Source organism: Haplochromis burtoni, unplaced genomic scaffold (genome assembly GCF_018398535.1).
Source record: "Haplochromis burtoni strain Fernald_Lab_line unplaced genomic scaffold, NCSU_Asbu1 Contig_91, whole genome shotgun sequence".
NCBI lineage: Eukaryota > Metazoa > Chordata > Actinopteri > Cichliformes > Cichlidae > Haplochromis > Haplochromis burtoni.
In genome coordinates this window covers 1,174,605-1,187,252 of record NW_024582452.1, presented here as the reverse complement: position 1 = coordinate 1,187,252, position 12,648 = coordinate 1,174,605, and the positions used below count along the sequence as shown (strand labels likewise).

At 41.3% G+C, this 12,648-nt stretch overlaps 2 protein-coding genes across 3 annotated transcripts in view; one reads left to right on the top strand and one right to left on the bottom strand.

The window, feature by feature from the left end:
• Window positions 1-2,992, bottom strand: part of map3k12 (mitogen-activated protein kinase kinase kinase 12) — a 9,801-nt gene extending 6,809 nt beyond the window's left edge. The window contains exons 1-2 of the mRNA XM_005926198.3: window positions 2,722-2,992; window positions 1,025-1,548 (exon numbers count right to left, since the gene is read on the bottom strand). Of these exons, the coding sequence (XP_005926260.1) occupies window positions 1,025-1,487 (463 nt within the window). The 5' untranslated portion in view covers window positions 1,488-1,548; window positions 2,722-2,992. The remainder of the gene's footprint in view (window positions 1-1,024; window positions 1,549-2,721) is intronic.
• Window positions 2,993-4,048: 1,056 nt separating this feature from the next.
• Window positions 4,049-12,648, top strand: aaas (achalasia, adrenocortical insufficiency, alacrimia). 2 transcript variants are annotated; one of them, XM_014334829.2, is made up of 17 exons: window positions 4,049-4,197; window positions 4,366-4,507; window positions 6,129-6,256; window positions 8,191-8,246; window positions 8,357-8,448; window positions 8,543-8,589; window positions 8,843-8,941; window positions 9,359-9,502; window positions 10,107-10,227; window positions 10,310-10,434; window positions 10,652-10,712; window positions 10,805-10,895; window positions 10,999-11,092; window positions 11,743-11,810; window positions 11,897-11,978; window positions 12,098-12,182; window positions 12,411-12,648. In XM_014334829.2, the coding sequence occupies exons 2-17, from the start codon at window positions 4,397-4,399 to the stop codon at window positions 12,564-12,566; spliced, it is 1,560 nt and encodes a 519-aa protein (XP_014190315.1). In that variant the 5' UTR covers window positions 4,049-4,197; window positions 4,366-4,396; the 3' UTR covers window positions 12,567-12,648. The 2 variants fall into 2 exon arrangements, with proteins under 2 accessions (XP_014190315.1, XP_014190314.1); XM_014334828.2 differs by having other exon boundaries at window positions 10,996-11,092.

The window sequence follows — 12,648 nt, the reverse complement described above, 5'->3', positions numbered from 1 at the left end:
GTTTTGTTTTGTTTTGTTTTGTTTTGTTTTGGGGGGTGGGGGTGGGGGGGTGCATCCATGCTACACATTAGAATAAACTGGCAGGACACAGTTACATCATACAAAGTGCCTGCTATGGTCAAACAAGTGGGATATTGACAACATATCCACTAGGTCATTGCATTTGTATCCAGAGATAAGGAGAAAAATAGGGGGAAAAGCACTTGTAGTCTAATCTGCCTGTCATCCGTCACGCTGACTTTACTTAAACGACTGTGAAAGCACGGTCACTAAAGATGGACGAGCTTGACAGAATAAAAGAGACAGCTGGATCAATTCTTCATGAGGTCCACTGAAGTGTTTAGATCTCTTGAGAGCTGCAGCAGCAGCAGTGGAGCCAGATGCACATGATGCTCCCACCTGACCAGCTGTGAGATCTCAGTTTAGCTGATGACTGTGGGTGAGCCTGGCTGACAGACTCGAGCACAGTCGTGCTGCCAGCAGGACAAAGTGGCAGTCAGGGAGCGCAGGAAATAATGGAGTTCTGGGTTTGCAAAATACAAAAGTACATTTATAAGTGCTGTTCTTAAGTACAGTTTGAGGTACTCATGCTTGAGTATTTCTATTTTCTGCCACTTTACCCTTTCGCTCCACTAGATTTCCCGGGCTAAAATATCTTTTTTTTTTCCTGCACCACATTTAACTAACAACAGCCATAGTTACTGTTAAGGACCTGACACAGAAACTTATGAAAAGGCTATGTAATCCATTGTTTAAGGGTAACACGGCAACTACCAACCTGTTTGTCTCATCATGTCTTATTAAAGCAGATGAGGCCCAGGACAAATTATCCAATGTTTTACAAGAAAACAAAAAGTAAGAAGCAAAATTAATACTAATAACAGCTCTGCTTCTGGTGGTTCATTCCTCCACCACTGTCAAGTTGAGGCTTAAACTATTCATTTTCTGTGGTGAATCGCCATGTTTAACATACATAGTGGAAGAACAGAGAGCATAGACACAGTGGCGCCTTATCTGCACATACCTTCATGATTATGTTTGTGTTCAGTGGAGTAGGCCTTTCCAATCATGGTCCAGACTGGTTTCAGGCAGCCAAACAGTCCCTCCAAAAAACCTCCACTTCCTGATTGTAGGCGAATGTTCTCCGACTGGCTCCGAACAGCACCAGCCTCCGGACTGTGGCCCGCCTCGGCCCCGCCGCCACACTGGCAGGCCTCATGTTCATTTAGTTTTAGCACGCTGTTGTCAAAGTGGGCTGAGGGTCCATCACTGGGAGTGGGGCTGCTTCCGCCAGGCACTCCCTGTCCGCCGGTGTCAATGGACAATACGTTACGAAGGACACACTGTGTGGGGGTCAGGTCAGTTTCAGGGGTGCAGGCAGGGGTGTCTCCATCGAGTCTTCGATAGGGAGGTTCTGAGATGGGGGTACTGAAGCCTGACAGGGAGGGGGAAGGGGCACGGGGCTCATGGATACAGGTCCCACTCATCAGGGGTTTCCCCAACACAGCAGGTCAGGGTGGATGGAGGATGGACAGATGAGAAGAAAGCCTGGAGGAGGAGATTTGTGATAAGAAGTGAATTAGAACAAATGTTGATGCATAGGTTCGTTTCAGCACTGGACAGCTCCAGACTTAAACCATACACTGGCATTATGAAGCTGTTCAGCGCTGAATTAAAGGCTAACTTGGCACCCGGCTTCCATTACAAGCGATACAAAACACCAAAACAGAGGGAGTCGTGTTGTGAGTTGGGCAGCGAGCCAGTCTCCCAGTCTATCCACAGCCACTCCAGTCCCACAACTAAATTCTGTCTGAATCATGTAGTAGAGCCTCATCTCTGTGTCTGTGAATGGGAAAACCAGCCGGCCCAGTGGAGCCATCACCCAGAGTGGAAACTGGCTTTATGAATGAATCGACCACAGGCTGTTGTACAGTCCACAGCCATGACTGTCCCCTGTGCTTTAATTGTTCCTCTGAGCAGCACCAGGGTCTGACAGGATGCAAGCGAAGCAGCTGGTATATGCTGCCCATCATTTGCTGAGTGAAGAAGAGCATTGTGTGTGATGAAGAATATGACGAATTGCATAACCACCTCCGCGTGTGCATGTGTACGTACGTACGTGCGTGCATGTATGTGTATGTTAGAGAGGGAGAGAGGGGGAAAGAGTGGGAGCCAGAGAGAGGAACCACATGTACCCAATTCATGTATCCTACACCAGCTCCGTGTCTTGTACTGCACCACTGCACAAGAAGAGCCACAACGGCTGGGCGAAATGAGAGCGTAAAAGACGGGCAATAAACAACCACCAGGCCTGTGCGAAGGAGTAGTGCACACACACACACGCACGCACACACACACACGCAGGAAGATCAATCTTTAAATAACCAAGGATGTGATGATGACACTCAGCAGCATCATAGCCGACGTGCATGAATAGCAAGCCCGATGCCTACTATGCTCCATGCCAAGTCAAACTGCCGCAGTACATGTACATTTACTCAGCGCTGGTACCAACGCGAGTATTTCGTAATGTGAGCTTTCTCTTTGCACAAATATGATTTTGTAGCATTCATCGACGATGATTCGCTTCTTGGCAGCATCACTTCAGTGGTGCAGTGTGAGCGGCATGAACGCTACCCCACCAAGCAACGGATTCCTGCCTAAACGTACCTGATATCACATTTATCAAGCATTTAACCGGGTAGTATGACATTCCCATACCTTTCTGCCTGGTTGATGTCGCGTTGTCAAGTGAAGGGGTGGGCTCGGCTTTCTATTTGCCGGCGATAATGAGCAGATCGTTATTTTTTATTCGGTCCGGGATGTCTCTAGTATTTCCAGCGCCGATATCCACGAGTTTCACGTTACTGGGATAGATCCCAGCGGGTAAATTGTGTTATCAATAACCGGGGACCCATGCAACGTGAGGCGCGCTGGGTTTTTTGGGGGGGGAGGGAGCTGTCTCCTTCCCAGTGCTGAATTGACGTCACGGAAATGCGTGTTACGCCGCAAGGGGGCGCTGCCACCTCCTCCCTCTGCAAACACATAGACACCAACGGAACTAAGCGCAGTTTTTATCTATCATTCCCAAAATATATAATTATGCACGCACGCCATTCACTGATTTCTGTGCTTGAGTTTGAACCGGAAGAAGGTCCTGTATGAGCAGCATCGAGCCAGGCTGCTGCTGCTGATGTGTCTTTGAGCAAGACCAGTCCAGGAACTCTGGATTGCCCCAGACCGTACGCCCTGATTCATTTATTGTTTTGTTTTTGTTCATAAACTGTGCTCTGTTTGGTGAAAACCTCTCCTGACAAACTATATGAGTCCTGTATTGTAGCTATCCCCAGAGCTGTCGAATTCGCGGCCCGAGGGCCACATCTGGCCCACCAAACGGCGTAATTCGGCCCACTGGATGGCGCAAAGTGTTAACATTAATTAATTACTCCAGTGTTTTTAATTAAATGCGCTATTATTATTATTATTATTATTATTATTATTATTATTATTATTATTATTATTATTACAGGAGTGAAAATGTCTGGAAAAAACTGTGTGTGAATGCTTTGTGCCTTTTCCTTGTGATCAGTACACTGCAATGCACATGCAGTTACAGTAGATTAAATAAATGTGGAAAAAAGAACAGAGATACTGTTGAATTTTACTTTGCCTAAAGAACTTTGGGCATTTTATATATTTTGTAAGTGAATTATTGAATAAATTAGAAAAGTACCTTACCAAGAAGTACTACCTTCTGTTCTCTGGCATTTTTTATGATGACTGGATTGAGGAGTGTCTTTCACTTGAGTTTATGCTTGTTTATTTTGATGTTTGTTTTTGTTTTGTAATCTCTATATAGGCTCCATGGCTCAGGTAAACGCCTTGAAATGATACTTCTTTATATACGCCATTTTTGTTAAGATCAAATAGTGAATTTGACACTCCCGACCTAAATAAATTGTACTTGTTTGCCTGTGTATGGTTCCAGTGTCGCTTTCTGTCCTGAAGAGGGCAGTGCGACATTTTTTCCCAGTTTGTGCACTGCAGGAAAAATTGTACTGTTTGTCCCTCCGTGTTGCCGTAGTTTACGCGGCGGGATTGACTTGAAGGAGCGTCACAACAAACTAGCATGTACTTTGACTTTGTTTTTGAAACAACGAATGAGAATTGACAGCACTATACAAAACACACTACGAGGTAATGACCACTAAATACAAACGAGGCTCTTGCCAAAGCATTATAAGATTACAAACTAGTTAACTTTCTTCAGCTGGTGATGTTAGCTAGCTTCCCACGCTCTAAAAGCTACAGCGTCCACTACTTCTGTGTCTGCCTTTACCTGACGAATCCACTGTGTTTTTGCAGGGTCCGGTGGAATAATTTCTCCGTGTAGAAGATGTGCTCTCTGGCTCTTTTCCCCCCTCCGTTGCCCTACGGACAGACCACTGTGTGCGAGTCCAACAACGAGTTGCTGTCGGGGAGCAGCACTGAAGACCAGCTGAAGCAGGTCCGACTCAAACCTACAGACTTATCAGTCTCAGCTAAGACAGACAGTCATGTTTCCAGTGGGGTAACTTATTAAGCGTCATTTTGTAGTCTTAATTATTATTTGTTTTTTGTAATTGCTTTTTCAATTCAGTTTACTTTGTTAGTTTTACGGCAGGATTTGCCCCTTTCAATTAATGGTAAACATTTAAGAGTTAGGGTTTGTTTGTTTTGTTTTGTTTTTGGTTCAGCATTACCATATAATTTTACCATATAACTTATGGCATTCAAGATTTAAGACGTTCAAGACAGACTGATTCCTTGTAAGTCTTGTAAGTTAATGTCAGTCTTAAATAGTTTGCTTTTTCCCAAGTAGATTTTACTCTAATTTTCATTATAATAAACCTTAGTATTGGTGCTCCCTGAAGTTGCAAGTAAGTAGAGGTAGTGAAAGTTTAAATACCTGGTAAAGCAATAGGAAGTGCGCAAATGAGGTGACGTGCAGGCTCCCTCAACTCCTTCAAAATCAGTAGTTAAATCAGCCCCAACTACTGATTTTGAAGGATAGCAGCAAGAGTGAAAGGGAAGAAATACCAGATCTGAGAGCTGTTGTGATGTATAGTTTGGAGATGGAAAAGAATAAAGAAAAATTCCTTTCCCATAAAATAAAGTGTTTAACAGCATTTTAGCTCAGGCTTGTAGGTATTTGTGTGGGTTAATTGTGTTTTTGTTGTTATTCATCCTCGTTTTGAGCCACAGGAGTGTACTATCACCCAGGTTTTCTTTGTGTTATTAAGCAGTGTAAAATCAATGGTTATCAGCTTACTCTTAATTCCGACTTTCTGTTTCTGTTCTGTGTGTACTCACAAAAAAGGAGTGGTTGCTTCAGTCTTCATCAAAATATACAATTTAAGTGCCCCATACTTCAGAGGCACCAGATGTAAAGAGAAATGGAAATCTATAAAAACAATATAACAACAAAGCAAACACAGGTGGTGCAAATAAGGCAAAAGAGCAACTCTGGCTCTAATCATTAATCTTATGAATTCATAAGTTAATATATAAATTTAGCTTCTTTGTGTTCACACAAAAGAGCTTCATTGTATTTTAATTAAATTATAATCCCTTCAGTGTGCTCAGCTCTGACACAGTCCCATAGTCTATTAAAGGAGATGTATCAGTCACTTACGCTTTTAGGCAGATCAAAATGAAATTAATTTTCCTGATTTAGGTTTCTTAGTGATAACTAACCTGCAAATACATTTATTAATTTATTAATTTATTTTTTCATCTTCAACTCAATGCGTGCAGTACAATGGACTGCCTTACTGACAGACTTTATCTAGTAGTATAACCAAAGTAAGCTACACTGATTGATTGATTGGTAATTTATTTCAAGCATGTAAACAATATACAGGTACATTTAGAAAAGAAAATAAGAGAGAGAGAAAAAAACTAACACTCAACAAGTTACATGTATGTGCAGAAGTGATGTGAATTAACCGATACACAAAGGCTACTGCCATCAGGATATCTCATTCACATTAAAGTGAATGAGATATCCTGTCACTTGTTGGGGGTCAGGCTGATGTAGAGAGGCAACTCATTCCTAAATGTCCATTATGTTGTTGTATTTTCTGCAGGACTTTAGTCCTCCTAGTCTGTCTTTCCCTCGAGAGTCTCTGAAACTTCACAGCCGCACAGAAAACAGCAGCAAGGCAGCTTTCCTGGACCACTCGGAAACCCTGTGGATGAGGAGTGCAGCAGCATGGTACGTAGCCAACATATAGACCACCTGATAACGAAGCCGTGCAATCATTTACCAGCTGTTTAAGTACACCTGTGTTAAATGTAAACTTATATATAAACTTAAAACCTAACAATCCTGCAATAAATTGCACCTTCATGAAGGTTGTACTTTTCAAGTTCTGTTGAAAGTGTGTTGCCTTTGTAGCCCTGCTAAACTGCTGCCAATACTGTTTCTTTTTTTTAGTGTACGCTCATTGATATCAATGGATTGGGCAAAATAAAATAAAAAATCACCACTCAGTGTATTGCTGTACAGCTCATTTAAAATGAAAACATTAGCGTGCAAATATATCGTGTAGTTCAGCGTTCCCCAACCCCTGGGTCACGGACCGGTACCTGTCCATGAGTTGTTTGGTTCCGGGCCGCGAGAGTTGAGGCTTGGGTGTGAAATTTATGGTTTTGGGGATTTTTATCGTTAACTCAGTTTCCCTGGGTCTTTTGTTGTAGTTTTGTGTCTTATTTTGAAAGAAATATTTACACGTTACCATAGCGACCAGAGAGCATTAAAGGGCAGAGAGGAGGATGTTACTCTCAATGTTGTCGGCGCATTTCAGGAGGACGCTGCTAATAAAGTTACACAATTACACAGTGAGTTCGCGTTTATTATTATATTTACAAAATATCACAGTTTTTGTCTTGGTTGTATCATTTTATTTTGTTGTTTTTATCCGCGACACCAAAGGCCGGTCCGTGAAAATATTGTCTGACATTAAACCGGTCTGTGGCGTAAAAAGGTTGGGGACCGCTGTTGTAGTTGAATCGCCACAGCAGCTAAATTTCAGGTCTAAGTTGATCTTTGTGGCACAACTTTAAACCAAAGGGTTTGTGGTGTGCTCGCTCTTCTCCTCTGGTTACATGCAGTTGTTTTGATAGCAATAAGTAAAACCCCAAATAACTCTGAAACAGTCAGTGCAGCAGCAAGAAATCAGAGCAACTAAACAAATAGTCCAACCTGATGTCTTCTCCAAGCTTTAGAAACAAAAGGGAGCTTCCTTAAAAACAACACATGTACTACACAATATACAGGATGTATCAAAAATCATCTGATTTCAGCGTGCTTTAAATGCACAGCCATTCACCAGTAACGATCAAAATATGTATTCTTAGAAAGAGAGGATTTCACGTGGTTGCCCATAGGTAACGTAACAGCAGTGGTGGCTGCAGTGACTCCAGACATGCAGAAGTATGGGAAGAGTTTGATTATCATATAGATATGTGCCGTGTGTCTTTCGTATGCAAAACTTTATAATCACCCATGTTTTTTGTTTTTTTTGTTTTAAATTTACCACAAACTTCTTAAAAAATGTATAGCCTTTTAAATTAGATTGTTTAATTCTTTCTTTATTGACACCGTAAAATATTTCTTGATATTTATTTATTTAACAGACATCCTATTAAATAAAGATACATTTATTGGGCAATAATAAAGACTGTAATTCATTCTTCACCTCTCCTTATCAACGCAGCCTCTCATCCTCAGGATGTTTTTAAAACCTTCCTGCTTCAAGGGCACAGGAAGGATTTCTGTTCGCAGCTGTTCAATTAAATTGCTCTGGACAAAATTCTCAACCAAATTAATTCGGTAGCTTTTAATCACTGTGTTTTTCAGAGTAATCAGTTATGTTTAACCTTTAGCAAACAGCAATCTGCGAACGTGCTGTCAGTCAGTTTTAAAACAGCCACGAATTAGTAAACAGGACATCTCTACAGCTTAAACAGAAGGCAGCAGCTGCACCTCATAGTCATGCAAAGCATCTCAATCTGCCTGAAAAGTCGCACCTTATTTCTTACTTGATACAGAGCAGCTGATAAAAGTGTTTCAGGAACGATTTTATCACGTTGTACTGAGTGTATGACAGACAAAGAAAATGTGTTGATCTTGTCCGTGTGTTCCAGGAGGGATGGCGGTTTGACAGGGTTACTGAATGAAATTACCAACTCCCACCCACAGGGTATGTGATGCCCCAAAATCTCATGTTTTGTTTTAGGACATACATCCCTAAACCTGCGCACACAGTAATGCGCAAACACGGTGACTCTCCTGTTATCTGCGATTTTGCAGTGCCCAAATGGTTGTCGATGAGTTCTGGTTGTATCCTGGCATTGCTCCGATGGGTCTCTTCTTTTCACGGCTCCCTGTTTCCTCATCTCACAGTAAGTTCTCTCTGCTCGTTAATTATCTTCCACTTGATTATCAGTCGCTTTTGGGTTCAGATTTAAGTGTTTTTATTTAATTATATTTTAATAGTTGAGCAGTGAAGACATGATTGCTGAATTTTCACAAGTGCTGAACTGGTAAGCTCCAACTTGGTGAACTGTTCATTTTTCTCATAGTTAAAGCATTCAGTTATGTTTTTTTTATTGTTTATTAATAATTTTTTGTTTTAATAAACAAATGTAAAGCTACAAGACCTGACTGACTTATTCACTTTTTATGGTAAATGTGTCATTCTGAAAAAAACGATGTCATCTTAATAAATATTTAAAAAAAAAAAATTTCTCTCTAAAAATGTTCATTCAAATCCTGATATTCAACCTTCTTTACCAGGTCGGACTGTGTGGTGCGAGCCTTTGCCTGGCATCCACATACAGATAAATTTGCTGTGGCCCTGTTAGATGACTCTATCAAGATCTACAACCCCAAAAGGTACCGAAACTAGATCTGAGGAAAGCACGCTGGTACCAAAATGTTCCCGCTTTCTTTGCAACTTGCTTTCATTATTTTGTTCGAGATCAAAGAGTAACACAATCTTCAAATGCGTCGTGTCAGGTTTATCAGCTTTAAAACCTTTTTACAGCATTAGATCATACTTGTCTTCTGCCAGCTCATAGATAAGGTCTCAGGTGGTAAATGAAAGTCTAAATGCTTTTAGTTGTTTCTTGGATTTTAATATTCTCTATACACACACACACACACAAAGATGAAAATATTTGTCAATCAAAGCTCTACAGGGAAAAATGAAATCTTAAACTGTGTCAACCTCATCGAGCCATGTTCGGTTTGTTCTCTGAGTCATTCTGTGAGATTATTCTCATTGCTTTGTCTCCTTTTGTTCTCCCTCAGTGCCACAACTCCCACACTGAAGCACCGACTACAGAGGAACGTTGCAGTAGTGCAGTGGAAGCCGCTGTGTGCGTCTGCCCTCGCAGTCGGGTGTCAGAACTGTTTACTGGTTTGGCATGTGGACCCTTGCTCACTGTCAACCAGGTATGTAAATTCAGGTCATGAACGAAACATTGATTTCAGGTCTCTTAAAAAATGCCAGAAATGCAAGTTTTACATTTAATGCGGTGCTGAATTTTTTGGTAGTTAGCTAGCAAAACATTTGTTTTGTTTTTTTCCCTACAGCTGTTGGAAGGCACTTATAAAATTAAAAGTGGCATTGTTGTGATATGTTGTGACATAGCAATACTGCTTACTGCTACCTGTAATAGGAGGCTGGCTCATTAAGTGTTAAAAGAGTTTTAGTAAAAACTTAAATCACAGATTACTCAGGTGCTTTGTTCTGGCAAAAAACAAAAAAGGATTTCAGTAAGAATGAAATGGTGGTTTTGGAGCCGTACGTTATAATCCATTATTAGTACATTAAATTAAATCTCTTAAATTACATTTTTGACTATTAGAGTTTCAGTGTTGCGGTTTTGGACTTAAGACCGTCCATTGTACATTTGCCTTCCTGTGTAATATTAAAGTCGCCCTTTTTTTAATAGTGTTCATTTTTATTTTGAATTAAGCACCTTCACTGTTTCCTTATCGGAGCTGTATTTGCTCTCTAATATACCCCATTACTCTTCCTGTCATCTCGTTTCAGGCCTTCAGCTGGGTGTGCTCATGTTTTGTCTCATCCCGGTCACGCTCCTGTCACTTCCATCGCTTGGTCTCCCAGCGGATCTCTCCTTCTCTCTGCCTCGCCCATGGACACGGCAATGATGGTAACGAGGCTGCAACTTCATCTCTGAACTGCAGACGGTGATTCGCAAAATGACTAAAATTCACCTCAAATGCATCTTTCAGGTGTGGGACGTGGCTGCAGAAAGCTGCATACCACTTCAGCGTGTTGGCGGCGGTGGGGTTACTTTCCTGTCCTGGTCTCCTGACGGTAGCCATGTCCTAGCTTCTACACCTTCAGCCCTGTTCAGGTGCGAAACAAAACTTAAGAGCTCAGAAGTTTTACACATCTCTCATTCGTTGATTCGGAGCTGCTGTAGTACATCTGCTGTGTTATAATAGAGGCCTGTTCATCCTAATGAATATTTATGAGCATGTGGGGGATTAGCTACATATGTTGGAGTTTAGCGTGTGTTAATACAAGATTATAAAAGGACAAAAGCTTTAAAATAAAAAATCTCTTCCCAGGGTTTGGGAGACCAGAATGTGGACCTGTGAGCGCTGGCCGTGTATAAAAGGGCGCTGCCAGGTGAAACATTGTCATCATGTTTGATGTTTAAATAGGTGACACATTTCTTTAATACAACATGTTTTATAGGCATTATTGTCTGTTTTGGTTAGTCTGGTTGTTGGAGTCCAGATGGGAGTCGACTTCTCTTCACTGTGCAGGGCGAGACGGTCATCTATGCTCTGACCTTCACTAACACACCAGGTTACCTTAACTGATGGCATTAATGAGATACTTCTTACAACTTTTGAAACTTGACAGCTTACTTAATGGAGTTTTTAAAATATCTGTTCTTATTATTCAGCAGCCGTGCCTTCAGGCACATCAAAAGGGCCGCATGCAGCAGTTGTGGTGGCTGACCTGTCAGAGACGACTTTTAACACACCAGATGGAGACATCGTGTAAGAACTCTGAAAAAAAGTGGCTAATTGGCTATCTTTCAGTCTAACTACATGAAAACGAGTACATTGATCTTCCTGAAAGACCCAAAAAGAACAGTGAAAATTAGCACGCAGGAAGAATCCAGCAGGAAAATGACTGAGCTCAAAACCTTAGTGTAGCTTTATACTTTATTGGTATTTTAAATGTAAAAAATAATGCTCATTTACTGCCTTTTTACTTAAGTTCTCACCATAAATGTAGCTCTGTGGTTGGGTACAATCTTTGGTACTTCTTCTGCTACCACAGTTCAATTCTGCAGTATATTAAATTCATAGTTTTAGTTATTAATTACCTTTTGCATGCAAAACAAGTGATCAGCTTATAAAACATGATCCATTTTTTACAGATTACATTCCTCAGCAGTATTCCAAGGAGTAAAAATCCACTACGTACTTTGTTATATGCATCCATAGAAATGATTTGGTGCAGCAATGACAAACGGCACTCTCCATAATATATATTTTTTTAATATATATTTTTTTAATAGTTTAAGTACACTGTGTTCCCTCTGTAATTCCCTTTTTACTTAAATACAGCCTCTACATATTTCTACTGGGAAGTGACCCAAGCAGTTTAATGTTGGTCACCTCATGTCTAATTTGTTTGCCAGTGTTGGTGGAGAGATCCAGTCCTTAGCCTGGGATCCGAGGGGAGAGAGGCTTGCAGTGCTTCTTAAAGGTATCACCTCGTTTCGCTTCACCCTCATGGACTTTGTCAGCATTTAAGTTTAAGTAACTCATCTCAGCCTTATTTTTTCCTCTCAGGTGATCCACGGGCAGCCGACCGGTCTCCAATCATTGCCGTGTTCAAGACAAGAGTCAGCCCCATCTTTGAGCTTTTGCCGTGGTTTGTATATTTATTCATGTCGTACTTGCGTAGCTTTATTACAGCTCACACTAATGTGTTTCTCTGTGAAACTGCTGTACTTCCTGTCTGCATGTGTTTGATTTGTTTTTCTTGTTCAGCGGTTTTGTTCAAGGGGAGCCAGGAGCCGAACCGAGACTGATGCAGTTCCACCCAAATTTCCGACACGGAGCTCTGCTCACTGTGGTCAGTCTTAAAATATTAAATTCCTGTTTTAGTTCCTTTATGCTGTTTTTATCCTTTATTTTTTAAACTCCACCTTAATCATGTCAGCCTTAGGGAATCCTAAGGTCCCTGAAAGTCAAAGCATCAAAATCCATTTCCTCAAAAAAAACCAATCAAGTTCATTAAAATATAATTTATTGATGCTGGGTATCTGATGTTACTGTTGATGTTTTCTCTCTTTGTTCTCAGTGCTGGTCCAGTGGAAGAATTACCCATGTGCCTTTCTATTTCTTGAGTGCCAGCATCCCGCGTTTGGGCCCCAGCGGCAGTCCGACACTGCCTCACGTCCAGGAAAGGCCCGCCGACTTTGCCAATCAGTCTCTCTTTACAGAGCTCATTTCCTGACTGCCCTCCACCCACCATCACACGGTCACTCATCATGTTTTGTTGTGGATTGTTAATAAATATGTTGAAAGTGCTAAATAAA

Bases quoted from the DNA above. Each gene is read 5' to 3' on its own strand.
- aaas (XM_014334828.2), top strand. From the start codon at position 4,397: ATGTGCTCTCTGGCTCTTTTCCCCCCTCCGTTGCCCTACGGACAGACC. The intron at 9,503-10,106 runs GTATGTAAATTC...ATCTCGTTTCAG, and splicing joins CCTTGCTCACTGTCAACCAG to GCCTTCAGCTGGGTGTGCTC. The intron at 10,896-10,995 runs GTTACCTTAACT...CTTATTATTCAG, and splicing joins GACCTTCACTAACACACCAG to CAGCCGTGCCTTCAGGCACA.